Source organism: Psammomys obesus, unplaced genomic scaffold (assembly GCF_907164565.1).
Source record: "Psammomys obesus unplaced genomic scaffold, mPsaObe1.curated_primary_1811, whole genome shotgun sequence".
NCBI lineage: Eukaryota > Metazoa > Chordata > Mammalia > Rodentia > Muridae > Psammomys > Psammomys obesus.
This window is the reverse complement of record NW_026591918.1, coordinates 4,353,396-4,367,653: the sequence shown is the minus strand read 5'-3', so window position 1 is coordinate 4,367,653 and position 14,258 is coordinate 4,353,396. Positions and strand designations below refer to the sequence as shown.

At 40.7% G+C, this 14,258-nt stretch overlaps 1 protein-coding gene across 4 annotated transcripts in view; it reads right to left on the bottom strand.

Annotated features, from left to right (window-relative positions):
• Positions 1–14,258, bottom strand: part of Dennd6a (DENN domain containing 6A) — a 55,918-nt gene that overhangs the window by 14,719 nt on the left and 26,941 nt on the right. For all 4 annotated transcript variants that reach the window (XR_008720717.1, XM_055612371.1, XM_055612372.1 and 1 more), the window contains exons 10-12: positions 8,994–9,116; positions 8,568–8,663; positions 2,813–2,907 (exon numbers count right to left, since the gene is read on the bottom strand). Coding sequence is in view for 3 of the 4 variants with exons in the window: in XM_055612371.1 (XP_055468346.1) it covers positions 2,813–2,907; positions 8,568–8,663; positions 8,994–9,116 (314 nt within the window). In the remaining variant the exon portion in view is untranslated. The remainder of the gene's footprint in view (positions 1–2,812; positions 2,908–8,567; positions 8,664–8,993; positions 9,117–14,258) is intronic.

The window sequence follows — 14,258 nt, the reverse complement described above, 5'->3', positions numbered from 1 at the left end:
AGAAGAAATGACAGGTGGACTTGATCAAAACACATCATATGCGTGCACAAAATTCTCAAGCAATTCTTTTAAAAACATAAAATGGATTGCAGGCAGCTCTGGGAATAGCTGTGTCACCAATGTGAGTAAGTAAACCACAGTTCTATGATTGTAAATTATTTACTTTTTTTACAAAGTTATTCAGTGTCTGATGTGACTGACAGACAAACAAGAGGGGCTTCAACTGGTGGTCATTTTAGTGCACCCTTGTGTATTTGCACATAAATTTTCTTGACTTAGCCCAAATATTTTACCTTTCCTGTTGTGAAATAAACCAGGACACTTTCTCATTAGAAATGATCAGTCTATAATTAGAGCCAATAAAAACCAGCACAACTTGTTTTTTCTTCAGGTGCCAATAATTATCCTTATGTTTTATTTCTCCTCTTAGTATAAAGTAAAAATTCTGTATTTTACCAAAAGCTAACATACAGAAAAAGCAACCTCTCTGCATCAGAACTAATTACCAAATGCACATTTCTAGATAATTATAAACTCCTGAGCCCAAGAGATATACTCTGTATTGCCATGCTTTCCCTCTGGGGCCTACAGATATGATTTTTCTATAGCTCTATAGATTCTGTCCATGTTAAGTTTTTAAAGTCAGACTCTCCAATGGGGTTTTACGTTGCCCAACTTGTATAGAATATGCACTGGCTCCCTGAGAAGCCAAACAGTGCCCTAAGACACATTCCATACATTCATGGTTTAAATCTGACTTCGAGGAAATGGCTCTAAATCACAATAAAGAAAAATTTAGATACAATGAACTTCATCCAAACTAAAAACTCTACTGCATAAAAAGACTCATTCAGAGAGCAAAAAGACAGCTCACAGCACAGTGGCAAGCTTACAAAGCCTGTCTGCTAAGAGACCGGCACCGGGCCACGTAAAGGACTGAGACTACCAAAAACGGGAAAGAATTGAACAAACATTTCTCCAAAGAAGTCCTATAAAGATGCATGTAAAGACGCTCGACATTACTGGCCACGAGGAAAGGGACCCTACAACAGACATGGCGCCATATACATTGGGATGGCCGCTGGAAGGGCGGGCAGGCGGGCTGCCGAGGTGGTTCTGTTGGTAAAAGTGCTTGCTGCCTGACGACCAGTACAACCAGAGAATCAGCTCCTAGAGTTGTCCTCTAGTCTACATGTATGCTGTGGCGCGCGCACACACACACAATACATAAATATATAATAAAATGAAAAACAATTACGCAATGAAATGGTCAAAATACACTGAAATAGAAAACATATTATCTCTCCTCTAAAACAGACTGCTAAAAATAAAATGCACTTAACTTGCTAGAATATCATCCTCTACTTCTTTCTTTCCTTCTTTGTGTGTGTGTATGTGTGTGTGTGTGTATTTTAAGACAGGGTTTCTCAGTGTAGCCCAGGTTATTCTGAAATTCACTATGTAAACAACACTGGCTTCTACCTCAAGAGATCTGCCTGCCTCTATCTCTCAAGTACTGGGATTAAAGGAGTCTATCACCATGCCTGGCTCATCTCATAAATATACTTTCTAATAAATTCTTTTGAGACAAGGTTTCTCTCTGTAGTCCTGGGTGTCATAGAACCTCATGGAGATCTGCCTGCTTCTGGCTCCAGAGAGCTGGGATTAAAAGTGTGTGCCACCACAGCCCACCTGGCTCCATGTACATTTTCAAAAGTTCAGAAGCTATTCAAACCCTTCTTTACCCTTCTTTAGGTCCATTTCTCTTTTGTGATTTTAGAGACAAGGTTCTCTATGTAGCCTTGGCTGTCCTGGACTTTCCTTGTAGACCAGGCTGGACTCAAACTCAGGGATCCACCTGCCTCTGCCTCCCAAGTGCTGGGATGCTGGAATTAAAAACATGTGCCACCATGCTCAGCTCCCCTTGGGGGATTTTTAAAACAAGTTTATCAGTTCCTACTATATTACCAATGGCAATTTCCTACCTATATCCCTAATGAAACCTTTTTTATAGGAAAAAAAGTAAATAGCAATATACTGTATTACAGTAAGTCAGTCTATATTTGTAAAAGCCAAAACCATAACAATAAGTATAAAGACTAAAAACAACAACAACAACAAACCCATGTCTTTTGAGAGTGGAGTAAGCTGTTCTCTGAACTATCATTTGTATCTCTCAGAGAACTAATGGAATGACAGGAGGCCATGACAATGTTAAGGGTGTCATTCAACTGGCATCTAAAGTAAACATCCTATCTCAGAATTCATTTATGTATTAACTGAACACTTACTAAATTCCTGCAACAAGCCAAACACTTTTTCTCAAGGAAAGTACAACCTGTGAGGACTTCTTCAATCAATACAATGGCAGGGGACTACACAACACGTCTTAAGACCTACGAAAATTTCATGCTATGTCTGCAATAATTCTAGCTTTTTTTTTCTTTCTTATTTTGTAACAGGGTCTCTGGTACGTAGCTCATGCTGACCTGAACTCACATCCTTGTGCTGCACTCTCCAGAGTGCTGGGATTATGTATGGGCACTATGACATCTGGCTATCATTTTACTTTTCTATAAGATTTTCCAAAAGCAAAACTAGAATTCCAATTTTATCTAGCTTACAAAATAAAAAGCTCAGTTTTCTTAGGCTTTCTAACAATTCTTTTAGGGTAGGGCATATGCCTATTTTAGTGAGAAAATATACTCTCCAAAGGTACTTATGTAGGCTGTTTCCAAGAGTGTTGCCAATAATATAAACAGAGTGAGTGCCCAGTCCATCACACGCTGTGGACAGCAGGCAGAAACGTTACCTGCAGGCTTAAGATCTCCTATTCGAACAATGTGCGGCCAGTGCTGCAGCGTTTTAGCAAAAAAGGGGTTGGTCACTCCTAAGATGACTGAGGGCCTGTATAAAAATGAGACAAAACAAAAAGGTGCAGAAAAGAATGTTAAATCACAGAAGAACTGGTGACAATTTGAATGAACTATATGTAGAGTAGTCCTCTACTGGATTATTACATATCAACATGATAGCTAACACATCCAGCACTAGACACATGAAGATAAAAACAGGTGACTTTTTAGTAATTTATTAATTGTATCTTGTGTGAGTGTTTTGCCTGAATGTATGTCTATACCTCATGTATGTGCTTGGTACCCTGGAAGGTCAGAAGAGGGCATCAGATCACCTGCAACTGGAGTTAAGGATGGCTGTGAACCACCATGTGGGCATTAAGAATGGGACCTGCATACTTTGGAAGAGCAGCCAGTGCTTTTACCTGTTGAACCATCTCTCCAGTCTCCAAGAGACATGATTCTTAAAACAGCATAAAGCTATAAAGGCATACACACTCAGTCATGATGTTAACAATTAGAAGATACTGAAGGTGAAATAAAATGCACAGTAATCACAAGGAGAACCTGTGGTCTGCCAGAGTTTAAAGGGCAGACTCACCAAAGGCAGGATACAGACAAGATATGAAACAGGAGCAACACACAAGGAAGGTAAGGGCAATACAGAATAGTACATGCAAAGCAATGAGGTAGGATCAATCTCTACCCTGAGCTGCACACAATTAAAGGTACTTCAGCATACCTGAGCAGAGTCGGGAGGATAAACAGAAAAAAAGAGTTTAGGGCAGCACCAGGTGCATATACTTAGAAATTAGTAGTTTCTCTTGTAAGCAAAGAGAAGCCATAGAGAATCAAGTGGAGGTATGCCACATAAATGCTATAAATCACTGTGGGGAAAGTTGGAGGATGCCTTGGAAAGAGGGAAAACCTGGGGGAAAAGCAACAGCAGACAGAAAAACTAGAGTCTGAAGAATAAATTATGAGAAGGACGTAATAAATAGGCTGACAGATATTTTAGGGTGATGAACTGGTAGAATTTAGTTAAGATTTGCTGCTGACCATATTAAGAAGACATAATACTATGTTTTTTATAACTAAATCAAAACTAATACCACTTATCAAGAAAGTAACAGATGTGGGAGGTTGGTCTACTGCTAATTACTGACACTCAAGATCCCACCAGAAACACCCATCATTGTTTGTGTAAACCTGCCTAAAACATTATTCCTGACTGGTTCATTAAATGGCTTATGCCTGGGCAGGAAGAATGGGGTAGGTGTGGCTACGTTCCCGGGCTTTTGACGATGAAAGAATCTTGAGAATTGGGGAACAGATGGAACAAAAGAGAGGAAGAAGAAAGATGCCACAATGGGTTAACCTGGAGAAAAAACCATGTGGGGCTGGGAGGAAGGACTCCAATAATAGCATGAAAAGGCTATTAAGAATAACTGTAAGTATTTATAAGATTATGGATGGAAGGTAGACCAGATGAGGAGGATGAAGGCTGATGGCACTGGATGGGGGCTGGGAGATGGATGGTGAGGATATTGAGACAGCACAAGGAAAATATCTGTCTGGCCCAAGGTAAATAAGATAATTATAAACCTAACAGGTGTCTGTATCTTATTAATTGTGATAGCAGATTAAAATAATACCACCATGATAATCATAGGGCTAATAATAAATAATATATAGCCCAATACTTATGTTTTTACAACAAATAGACAAGAGATCAGAAAAAAAAGAGGGAAATAAAAAGAAATCAGTTAGAACATGCTTAGTTTCAGATACATTAAGACATACAGGTGTTAGGTGTGGTGGCACACACCTTTAATCCCAGCACTCCGGAGGCAGAGGTAGGCAGATCTCTGTGAGCTGGAGGCCAGCGTGGTCTACAAAGTGAGTCCAGGACAGCCAGAGAAACCCTGTCTCGAAAAACAAAACAAACAAACAAAAACATACAGGTATGAACCTATAATCCCACCAGCACTTGGTAGGCAAAGGCGGGAGGGTCATCCTAAACTACAATGTCAAGTTCAGAAACAACCTCATCTATAGGGTAAATTCTAGGCTGACAGTGCTAAGGATTCAGATCCGTCTCAAAGAGAAGAATGGCTATACAGGCGTTATATTCTACATCACACCACCAAAGCGGTGCATTTAGGCCTGGGTGTTGAAGAGATCTAAGGTACAAAGATATATTTCAGCCATTTGTAACTGACTTTTGCTACTTTGTGGGTTCTTCTACCACTTCAACCACCTAACACTAGATAAGAGAGAACCCTGACTAAAGTTGGGGATAGGAAAAGGACAGCATAATACTTCCCACTGATAAAAGCACTGAGTACCTTTAGGCAAGTTTGATCTTTGCCATCAACTTATCTAATTTCTTTTTCTTCCTGTTTCTGTTTTTCGAACAACTACTTAACAAACTGAAACAAACAACAGCAACACAAATTTATATACCCCCTTAAAAGTCCCAGAATTCCAACCATCACACAATCGCAAAAAACTATCTGCAGCTGGCAAAATCACGCCCCTGCTATAGCACAAGGCAAATCATAATCAGCTGCTGAAAAGCAGCCCCATAAACACATTCTTATTTGTTTTTATTTGTTTGTTGTTTTTAAGAATTTTTTTTTTAAAAATTTCTCGTGTTAAATGATGCCAAGTAATTGCACCTGTTGTGGGATACAGTAACACAATCTCAGTCCACAGATGGTGTTTACAGATGGCAAACATTGGAGGAGAGGAACCTCAAGTGTGGGACAAGCCTAAGACTCTCGTGTCACGGCCACCCCGATCTCTGGAAACTGAGTCCTCCGTGCCCAGTGTGGAGTCTCTCTGAGGAACACTGCCTGTGGGCAAGGGACAAGGCCACACAAAGATCATCTGGTCTAAAAGCAGAAGATTGTCCCCTTCACTCGAGCATTCCCGGAACAATCCTGCTTGCTCTCCTGTCCCCTCCCGAGCTCTTCGCTTGTTCTCTCTGTCTGCCTGTACTGCACAACCCTTGATGAGGCCTTGAGTTGAGTTAGGTTTCCTAAGTGTGTGGTTTCACAACACGCACTGCTCACATTTTAAGCTGTTGATCGTTTCTCTCCAATTTCCCTACAGTCCTGGCTTCTGTAACGCAGGGTCCCCTGCTTGCTGGACTCTGTGCACACTCTTCCTAGGAACACACTGGGAGAACGAATGAGTGTGCGTGCTCAGACCACCAGGACTGTAATCCAGAGGAGGGAAGGCGAGATGAGCAGAGGAGATGGAGACTGTGGATCAAGGTGTCAGCCTTGCAGTATTAGATCTCCCGTATCTGGGTTTCTGGTTTACATCAGACTTGAAAGGCCACTTATAAAAACTGAAATCAATTAATACCAATTTGGCCAGGGACACTGGTGCGCTTCCACAGGCCAACATCCAAATGCTAGGATAAATGGGAAATCATTATTGTCCACTTTAATTCTCAATAACCTCAAAGACATGAAGAATTAGTCGGACCATACCAGCTAACAGTCACCCTTCTTCTGGAGATAGCCTAAGACCTGTGGGCAATAGCAATCGATGGAACCCAAACAGCAAGACACCTCTGGACCCTCGCCCTCACTGCCCTCCATCTCCCACTGAGAGCACCAGGCAAGCTTAAACCAACACAGATGTCTGCCTTGGTCCGAGAAGCTGCTTTTTGCATTGTACAACATTTTATCATGGCTACAGGGTGTGTACGCCTGCGTGCCAGAAGAGGGCGCCAGATCTCATTATAGATGGCTGTGAGCCACCATGTGGGTGCTGGGAATTGAACTCAGGACCTTTGGAAGAGCAGCCAGTGCTCTTAACCTCTGAGCTATCTCTCCAGCACCCTTATTTCTGTTTTTTAAACAAACCAAAATTCCAAAATTCTCACTTTAGTCATTAGCATAGGATCATTTATGTTTTTATTCTGTAGTTAGTCCAAGGGGCTTTTAACTTACCTCAGTCTTCCTACTCAGCCTCTCAGGTGCTAAGATTACAGGAGTGAACTATCATGCCAACTTAATACAAGGTCTTTTAAATTAATTACATGTTAGACAAAGAGTGAAAGAGCATAAGAGCATGAGAGAGAGAGAAAGAGAGAGACAGAGAGACAGAGCGAGAGAGAAGACAATTTTCATGAGCTGGTTCTCTCCTTCACCTTCCTGAAGCAGGGTCTTTCACTGTTCCTGTTGAGGCAATGCATACTCCAGGCTGGCTGGCTCACTCACAAGCTTCCTGGGCCTCTCCCTCCAACTCCCATCTAACTGTGGGAGTACTGAGACTACAGATGGATGCCACTGCACTCAGCTTTGTACATGGGTTTTGGAGCTTAACTTATGCTTGATGGCTTGCATGGCAAGTGTTTTTACGTGCTTAGCCACCTCATCTTAGTTCAGGGTCTTTAAAAAGAGATGGATACTGTTAAGGTTATATAGAAAAAATGATCTGTCTGAAAGAAGAACCTAGAACACTCTTTGCTAATATCAACACTTATGGGAACAACAGAGAAAGAAGTCTACACAGCAGACTAAAACACACCACCGTATACCCAGGAGACAGGAGAATCAGGATTTAGGTATTTTAAGGAAGCTGGGCAGGGGTGGCACAAACCGTTAATCTCAGCACTTGTAAGCAAGTGGATCTCTGAATTCCAGGGCAGCTAGGGCTACCGAAAAACCCTGTCTAACAAAATCAAGAGGGAAAAAAAGGTATTTTAAAGGTAAGTGTGAAATAGGCCTTCAATCCCATGGGAGGTTCTAGCATAAGGATCAAAAGTTCAAACCCAGTCTGGGCTACATATGGAAATTCTGTCTTAAAAATGGCAAATTGCCATTAAAATAGTTGGAAGGTAAGCATCAGGAGGCTCAGAAATTCAAGGTCACCCTTGGCTACACAGAGTTCAAGGCCAGTCTGCATTATATAAGACCCTGTCTCAAAAGAAACAAAACAAAAAGATCGCACATACACAAAGAGGGCAGTGTTGTTCAGTAGGTCAAGAATTGAAAATAGAAAATGTTGATAGATATTAAGAAATTTGCCTGGGAACTGGAGAAAAGGCTAAGAGGCTAAGAGCACTGGCTGCTTTTTCAGAGCATTCAGATTCATTTCTTACCACCCAAATGGCATCTTACAAGTATCTTTAACTCCAGTTCCAGGATTTCTGACACCCTCTGGCCTCCATGAGCACTGCATGCATGAGACATACATTCAAACAAAACACTTATACACATAAAACAAAAATAAATTTAAAAAAAGATAGTATTAAAAAAAAAGACAGAGAAAGTTAGCCTTCAGCAGATACTATGATGATAACAGAAAACCAAAAAGTAGGGATAGTAAATGGAATTTATTTTTGTTCTTCTAAAACTTTAGCTAAGAAAGGTTAGCAACTATAAAACAGAATCTAAATGGAAAGAATATGACTATTTTTCTCTTCCATAGATCAGAAAGATTTTTCATAATAGAACATTTTAAATCATCAAACAGTTGGGTAACTGTTAATAACACAGATCTTTATTAAGTAAAATCACTCAAAGAAAGTAAGTTACTAATTCTTCAAATCTTAAGTTATTACCAACAGCTTCCCAAACCTTTTATAAAAACCAATCTTTAAGTAAAAAATTTACATTTTATTACACAATTCTACAAAATTTTGGTAATAAAAGTAACACTTAGTCAACAAAAGTTATTGTGTTTACTCACGGAGCTTGAGTACGGGTAGTATATTCTTTGAATTCACTATCATGAATTGTGAAGTAAGGTCGAAAATCACTAAAGTACTTTAATGGGGATATACAGCTGTGGAACAGGAAGACACAAAAATCAAGATTGCACTCCACAACCATGAGACATCCATATAAACAACATAGACCTAGTAGACAAATTTATGTCAATACTGGGTAAACACTAATCACCAATAGTAGGTGGAGTTTATCAAGATCTAACTTCATGTTACTGAATGCATGTGTTATTCAAAGGAACAAAAACATGGTTTTAGCTCTAACTAAACCTGAATCAACCTTCTCATCCATTCTGAGAAAGTTGTTGCATGGACTGATGGAATGAGTGAGGGAACATCACAGACTCAAAATACTGCAAGAATCAGCATCAACTAGCAAATATACTTACTTAACAAGGGCCAGTACAGTTTCAGAAGACTCTGATGGCGATGGTGCCATGACCACAAGAGGCTCTCCCAACAGTACCAACTCCCAAAGCATCTGACTATGAAGGAAAACTGGACAGAAACACCTAGAAAGTTTACACAGTAGAAACACTTTATTATATATAATCTAATTTTGCCTTTAAAACTCCTAAATAATCATAAGAACTTCACATTAATACAAAAATTTCCTGCTACTGACAGCTTGACTTGTAAAATTAACTAAGAATGTGGTAAGGCATAGAGACATAAGCCTGCTTCTCTCTCTCTCTCTCTCTCACACACACACACACTCACACACACACACACACACACACACACACACACACACACTCAAAAATCAAAGCCAGGTGTGAGGCACACTCTTGTAATACCAGTGCTCAAAGGAGGATCAGAAGATCAAGATCATTCTCAGATACATAGTAAGATAGTGAGCTCAAGACCTGTCTTAAAAAGAAAAAAAAACAAACAAAAAACAAAAAAAAAAACCCCAAAGACCATCCAAAGAATGCATCAGTTTGACTTATTCCAATTTTTATAAAGTTGGATGCAACACACACAGAACAGATGACAAACAATAAAAGCATATCATCAAATTGTGACAGATCTATTTTATTAGCAATCCCTTGTTATACTTCACTGCAGGACTTTCAAAAACCCACCCGAGGGTATAAATAAGGCATGGAGACTTCCAATATAGTTTAAAGCTTAGGCCTTTTGCTGGGACAGTTACCCAATTACTAGCTAACTAACTGAGGAACTCTATGCTCCTCAATTCTCCTGAGTCAGTCTCAGTCAGTCTCCCTTCGTCCTTCTCTCTGCCTAGATGTTCCACCCTCATGCTTCGTGCCCCAGATATTGGACATCAGCTCTTTATTACAACAAATCAGCATTGAGACAACACCTGACACAGTATTTAGTTTGCCTCTAGGCATAGAGGACTGTCTGACCGTCAAATATCTGAGCATGTGTGGAAGGGCAAATAGTTACACATGTACAACAGGTGATGGGCCACGGAAATTACAACTAAATTCTTCCAGCACTTAGTTCTCAGCTGTACAAAATTAACATCTCAAAGTACAGAAACACACAGTCACACAATGTGAAGGAAAGTCACCCCAACAATACCTGAATTTCTATTCTAAGTATTTTGAGGGAAACAAAATAATCTTACGGGCTGGAGATGTGGCTCAGAGGTTAAGAGCACTGGCTACTCTTTCAGAGGTCCTGAATTCAATTCCCAGCAACCACATGGTGGCTCACAACCATCTACAATGAGATCTAGTGCCCTCTTTTGGCCTGCAGGTGTACATGCAGACAGAACACTGTATACATAATAAAAAATAAATAAACCTTAAAAAAATCTTACAAGAGGACATTTACTGAATGTCTACAACTTAAAATACAAAGCTAGGCTTCGAGGAGAGCTGTGCATAGAACACGTGCTTTGCACAGTGCAAGACCCTGGGTTCAATCTCTAGAACGAACACACACACACACACACACACACACACACACACACACACACACACCCCAAAGAGAAAAGTCAATGCTTTTGTTTCTAACAGTCAAGTGCAGTAGGAAAAAAAGGGAAAGAAGAGTTCACCTGTGACTGACTCTGAGCAAATGAGCTAACAACTACCTTGTAACAGCCAAAGAGCTGAAGCTTTGATATCAAAGAATGATAACAAATCACTAAAGACCCCTGCTTAACAAACAAAGTAATCCCTGGACAAATTCTCTTCCAAAGAAAGGCTGCACATTTTTACAGAGCTCCTGGAGTTAGTGTGGCAGTGAGGATACAATTCCACTAGTGTGTAAGTCTCAATGTTTGGTACCCTTTACTTAGTGTTCTTCCTTGTTTGCTAACAATTTTTCCTAGCAGACTAGAGGAAAAAAGTATTTTTGAATATCAGAACCCACCTCACTAGTTAAAAACATAAATACTACACCCAAACCAAAGAAACACTTAAGTGCAAAAACATGAAACAAAATTTTGAGATTAAAAATAGACAAGTTACTTTTAACCAATAAAAACAAAAAGAGAGAAAAAAAGCAAAAAGGTAGTGGTGGCAGCACACGCCTTTAATCCCAGCACTCTGAAGGCAGAGGTAGGATCTCTGTGACTTTGTGACCAGTCTGGTCTACAAAGTGAGTTCCAGGACAGCCAAGGCCACATAGAGAAACCCTGCCTTGAAAAAACCAAAAGAATAAAAAATAAAACAAATGCAAAGTAGGGTCTCTCTTCAAGAAAGCTCGAGGTTAGGGCAAAGGAGCTGTTTCCCTTCCCTTCCTAAGGTTCTCAAACCTAAAGCAGAACACAGGCATCTCTGCCAGAAGAGCCTGGTGATTGTGGGTGTGGGTGTGAGGGGAAGCTGGATAAGGAAAAGAGGTGATGGTCTATGAGGCTGGTGGGACTTAGGTGCAGTGGTGAAGATGGGTATATGGTCCTGGGGTGGGAATGGTTTGGAGTACAGAGCTTAGGACACATGAGTGAGCTCACAAACAGAGGAGTATCCTATTAATGTGGTATCAGAGCTATAGTGGACCAAGGGGGCTTGCCTTGATGTGTTTGTGTGTTATGTAAAAGTCACAGACTCTTAGGTGACTATGGCCAGATACCAACAGAAGCAACTTAAGATTTGAGCAGGTTCACAGTAGACGGGATACAATCCATCATGGTTGGGAAGGTGTGGTGGCTGGGTTCATCCATGGGTAGGAGCTGGAACCTTGATTTATTATTTCTCAGGAAAGCAGGAAGCTGAGTGTAATGGAAGTTTTGGTTTCTTTAAAAACTGTTACTGTTATATAAACATGTTTTTGTTTTAATTCCAGGTGTGGGACACGGGATTGTCCACAGCAGCAGACTATTTGCCTTGAGCAGCTCAGAGAGGGGCATGGTCTTTGCCAGCTGCAGTTACTTTAATTCTGAGGATTCTGGGAGGGAATAAATGTCAGAGCCCAAAGGGGGAAGCAAGGCGGGAAGAATGGCTTGAGAAAGAAGCAGGCTGCTGGTCCTCCTCCCTGCTGGTCCTGGTTGGTGTTGCAGTTTGACAAGAAGGTGCTCCCAATGACCCTAACCAGCAGGAAGTAGCCAAAGAGAACTATGGCCCTTCTCCCCACTATTGTTTTTTCTTTTCTACCTGGTGTTCAGGTGTTGGAAGGATTGGGGTGAAGGGAGGAAGAGGCATAAGAAATGCAAATAAAATAGTTTTTAGAATGTTTTTAAAATATGTTTAAAAATACATTTTAAAAATGTTTAAAAAGTATGCCAACAGCTGAGAGCTCAGATGAGGAGTGGGGCCAGGCTCTAACTCACTCCCAATGATTTACTTCCATCACCAGGATTCAGGTTCTAGTCACTCAAAATAGTACCTACCAGCTAGGACTCAAAGGCCTCGGAGAGGGGGCCATTTTACATTCATGCTATAGTAGCATGAAACCATCTGACAAGGGGTCAGGACAAGAGGAGGAAGATAACCTCATGGAGAAATGACTGGAGTGGGAAAGTACAGTAAGGAGGGCACTCACGAGATACAGAGTCAGAACCCACGCACAGAGAAGCTGGCATTTACTTGGAGAGGTGGTCTAGTTGAATACAGAATGGTGCACAGGGTCAGTGTAACAAGTCAAAGACTGAGCAGGGTAAAGAGGGTTCCAGTGCAGAAGGGTGGCTAGATGTAGGGTGTCAGGGCCCAATGGAGAAAGGCATATACACAGGGGATAGAACTACAGTGGAGATGGTAAACTTTACTAGCAGGAGCATTGATCAAATCAGTAAATAAATTTAAAAAATTGTAAAAGGTAATTTCTCAAAGCAAGGAAATACATAGTACCGGAATTGAGAACATTTATCATGACCTTATGGTTTTATGTAGACAGAGAAATAAGTATATACATAAAATTTTATGTTTGTGTATCTACTGTATGTACATATATTATCAGACTTAAGAAAGTTTAAAAGCTCTTGTAAACTCAGTCAACGGCTCTGCCAAAATGGCTTCATTGTGAAATTACAAGGTATGGGGGAGTGAAAGGCAGGAATTATGTGCTCTTACTGTACTAGGGATCATCTGCAAGTATCATCAGGTAGAGAGTCCCTGACCTGAAGAGACTGTAAGAAGAGAATGTTAGTTCCTTTCAACTGTTTCAGGAAAGTGTCCTTTAATTCTCATTGCAATTTAAAAACTAAGAGAACTATTTTTTGTGATCCAGAGGAAACTGAAATCCAAGGTCCAATCCAGTGGTTAGGTAGTGGTGGTGCATGCTTTTAATGCTAGCACTTGAGAGGCAGAGGTAGATGGATCTCTGTGAGTTCCAGGGCAGCCAAGGCTATACAGAGAAATTCTGTTTCAAAAAGCCAAATCCAAAACAAACAAACAAAGAAGTGGTTATGGGTAGCTGGGCAGTGGTGGTGCATGCCTTTGATCCCAGCAGTCAGGAAGGAGAGGCAGGTGGATCACTGAGTTCGAGGCTAGCCTGGTCTATAGGATAGCCAGGGCTACACAGAGATACCATGTTTTAAAAAAAGAGAGAAATAGAAAGAAAAGAAAGAAAGGGAAGGAGTCAGAAGATTAGAACAGATTGATAAAGTTAGTATGAGGCTAATCAGAGCAAGTCAGTCAAACACTGAGAGAAAAAACAGTTTGAATCAGTCAGCTTGGAGAGGAGTTTGAACAAGAACATCTGAGTTGAAGCAGCCAGCAAAAGTTCAGAAAGAGTTAGAAAGGGTGAGCGTATTCAGCAGTAAGTCTCAGAGGCTGAAACCATTTTAGGTCTAGATTAGATTGTATGGAGGCTAGAAGCTTCCAGGACTGGACTGAGGTTAGCAGACAGAGTCAGTAAGCTTCCGTCAGACAAATAAAAGTTACTTTTACAAAACTAGCTCCGCCTGAGTGTTAATGGTCATAACACACAATCTGTCATGAGCACAGTGGCTCATCATAGACTACCTACCTGCCTGACTGATTTTAAGGTTTGCTATTAACAGGAAGTAACCACAGTGCTCTTTGTTTTTCTTGACAACCTGTTCCTATTTGCTGTGAGCTATTAGCAGGAGCTCACACATATACAAGAACACAGTATCTTCAGAATGTCATTTAGATAGTGCAATCTCATACCATAGGGAGGGAGGAAGGGAAGAAGGAAGGAAGGAGGGAGGGAGGGAGGAAGGGAGGAAGGGAAGGAAGGAAGGAAGGAAGGAAGGAAGGAAGGAAGGAAGGAAGGAAGGA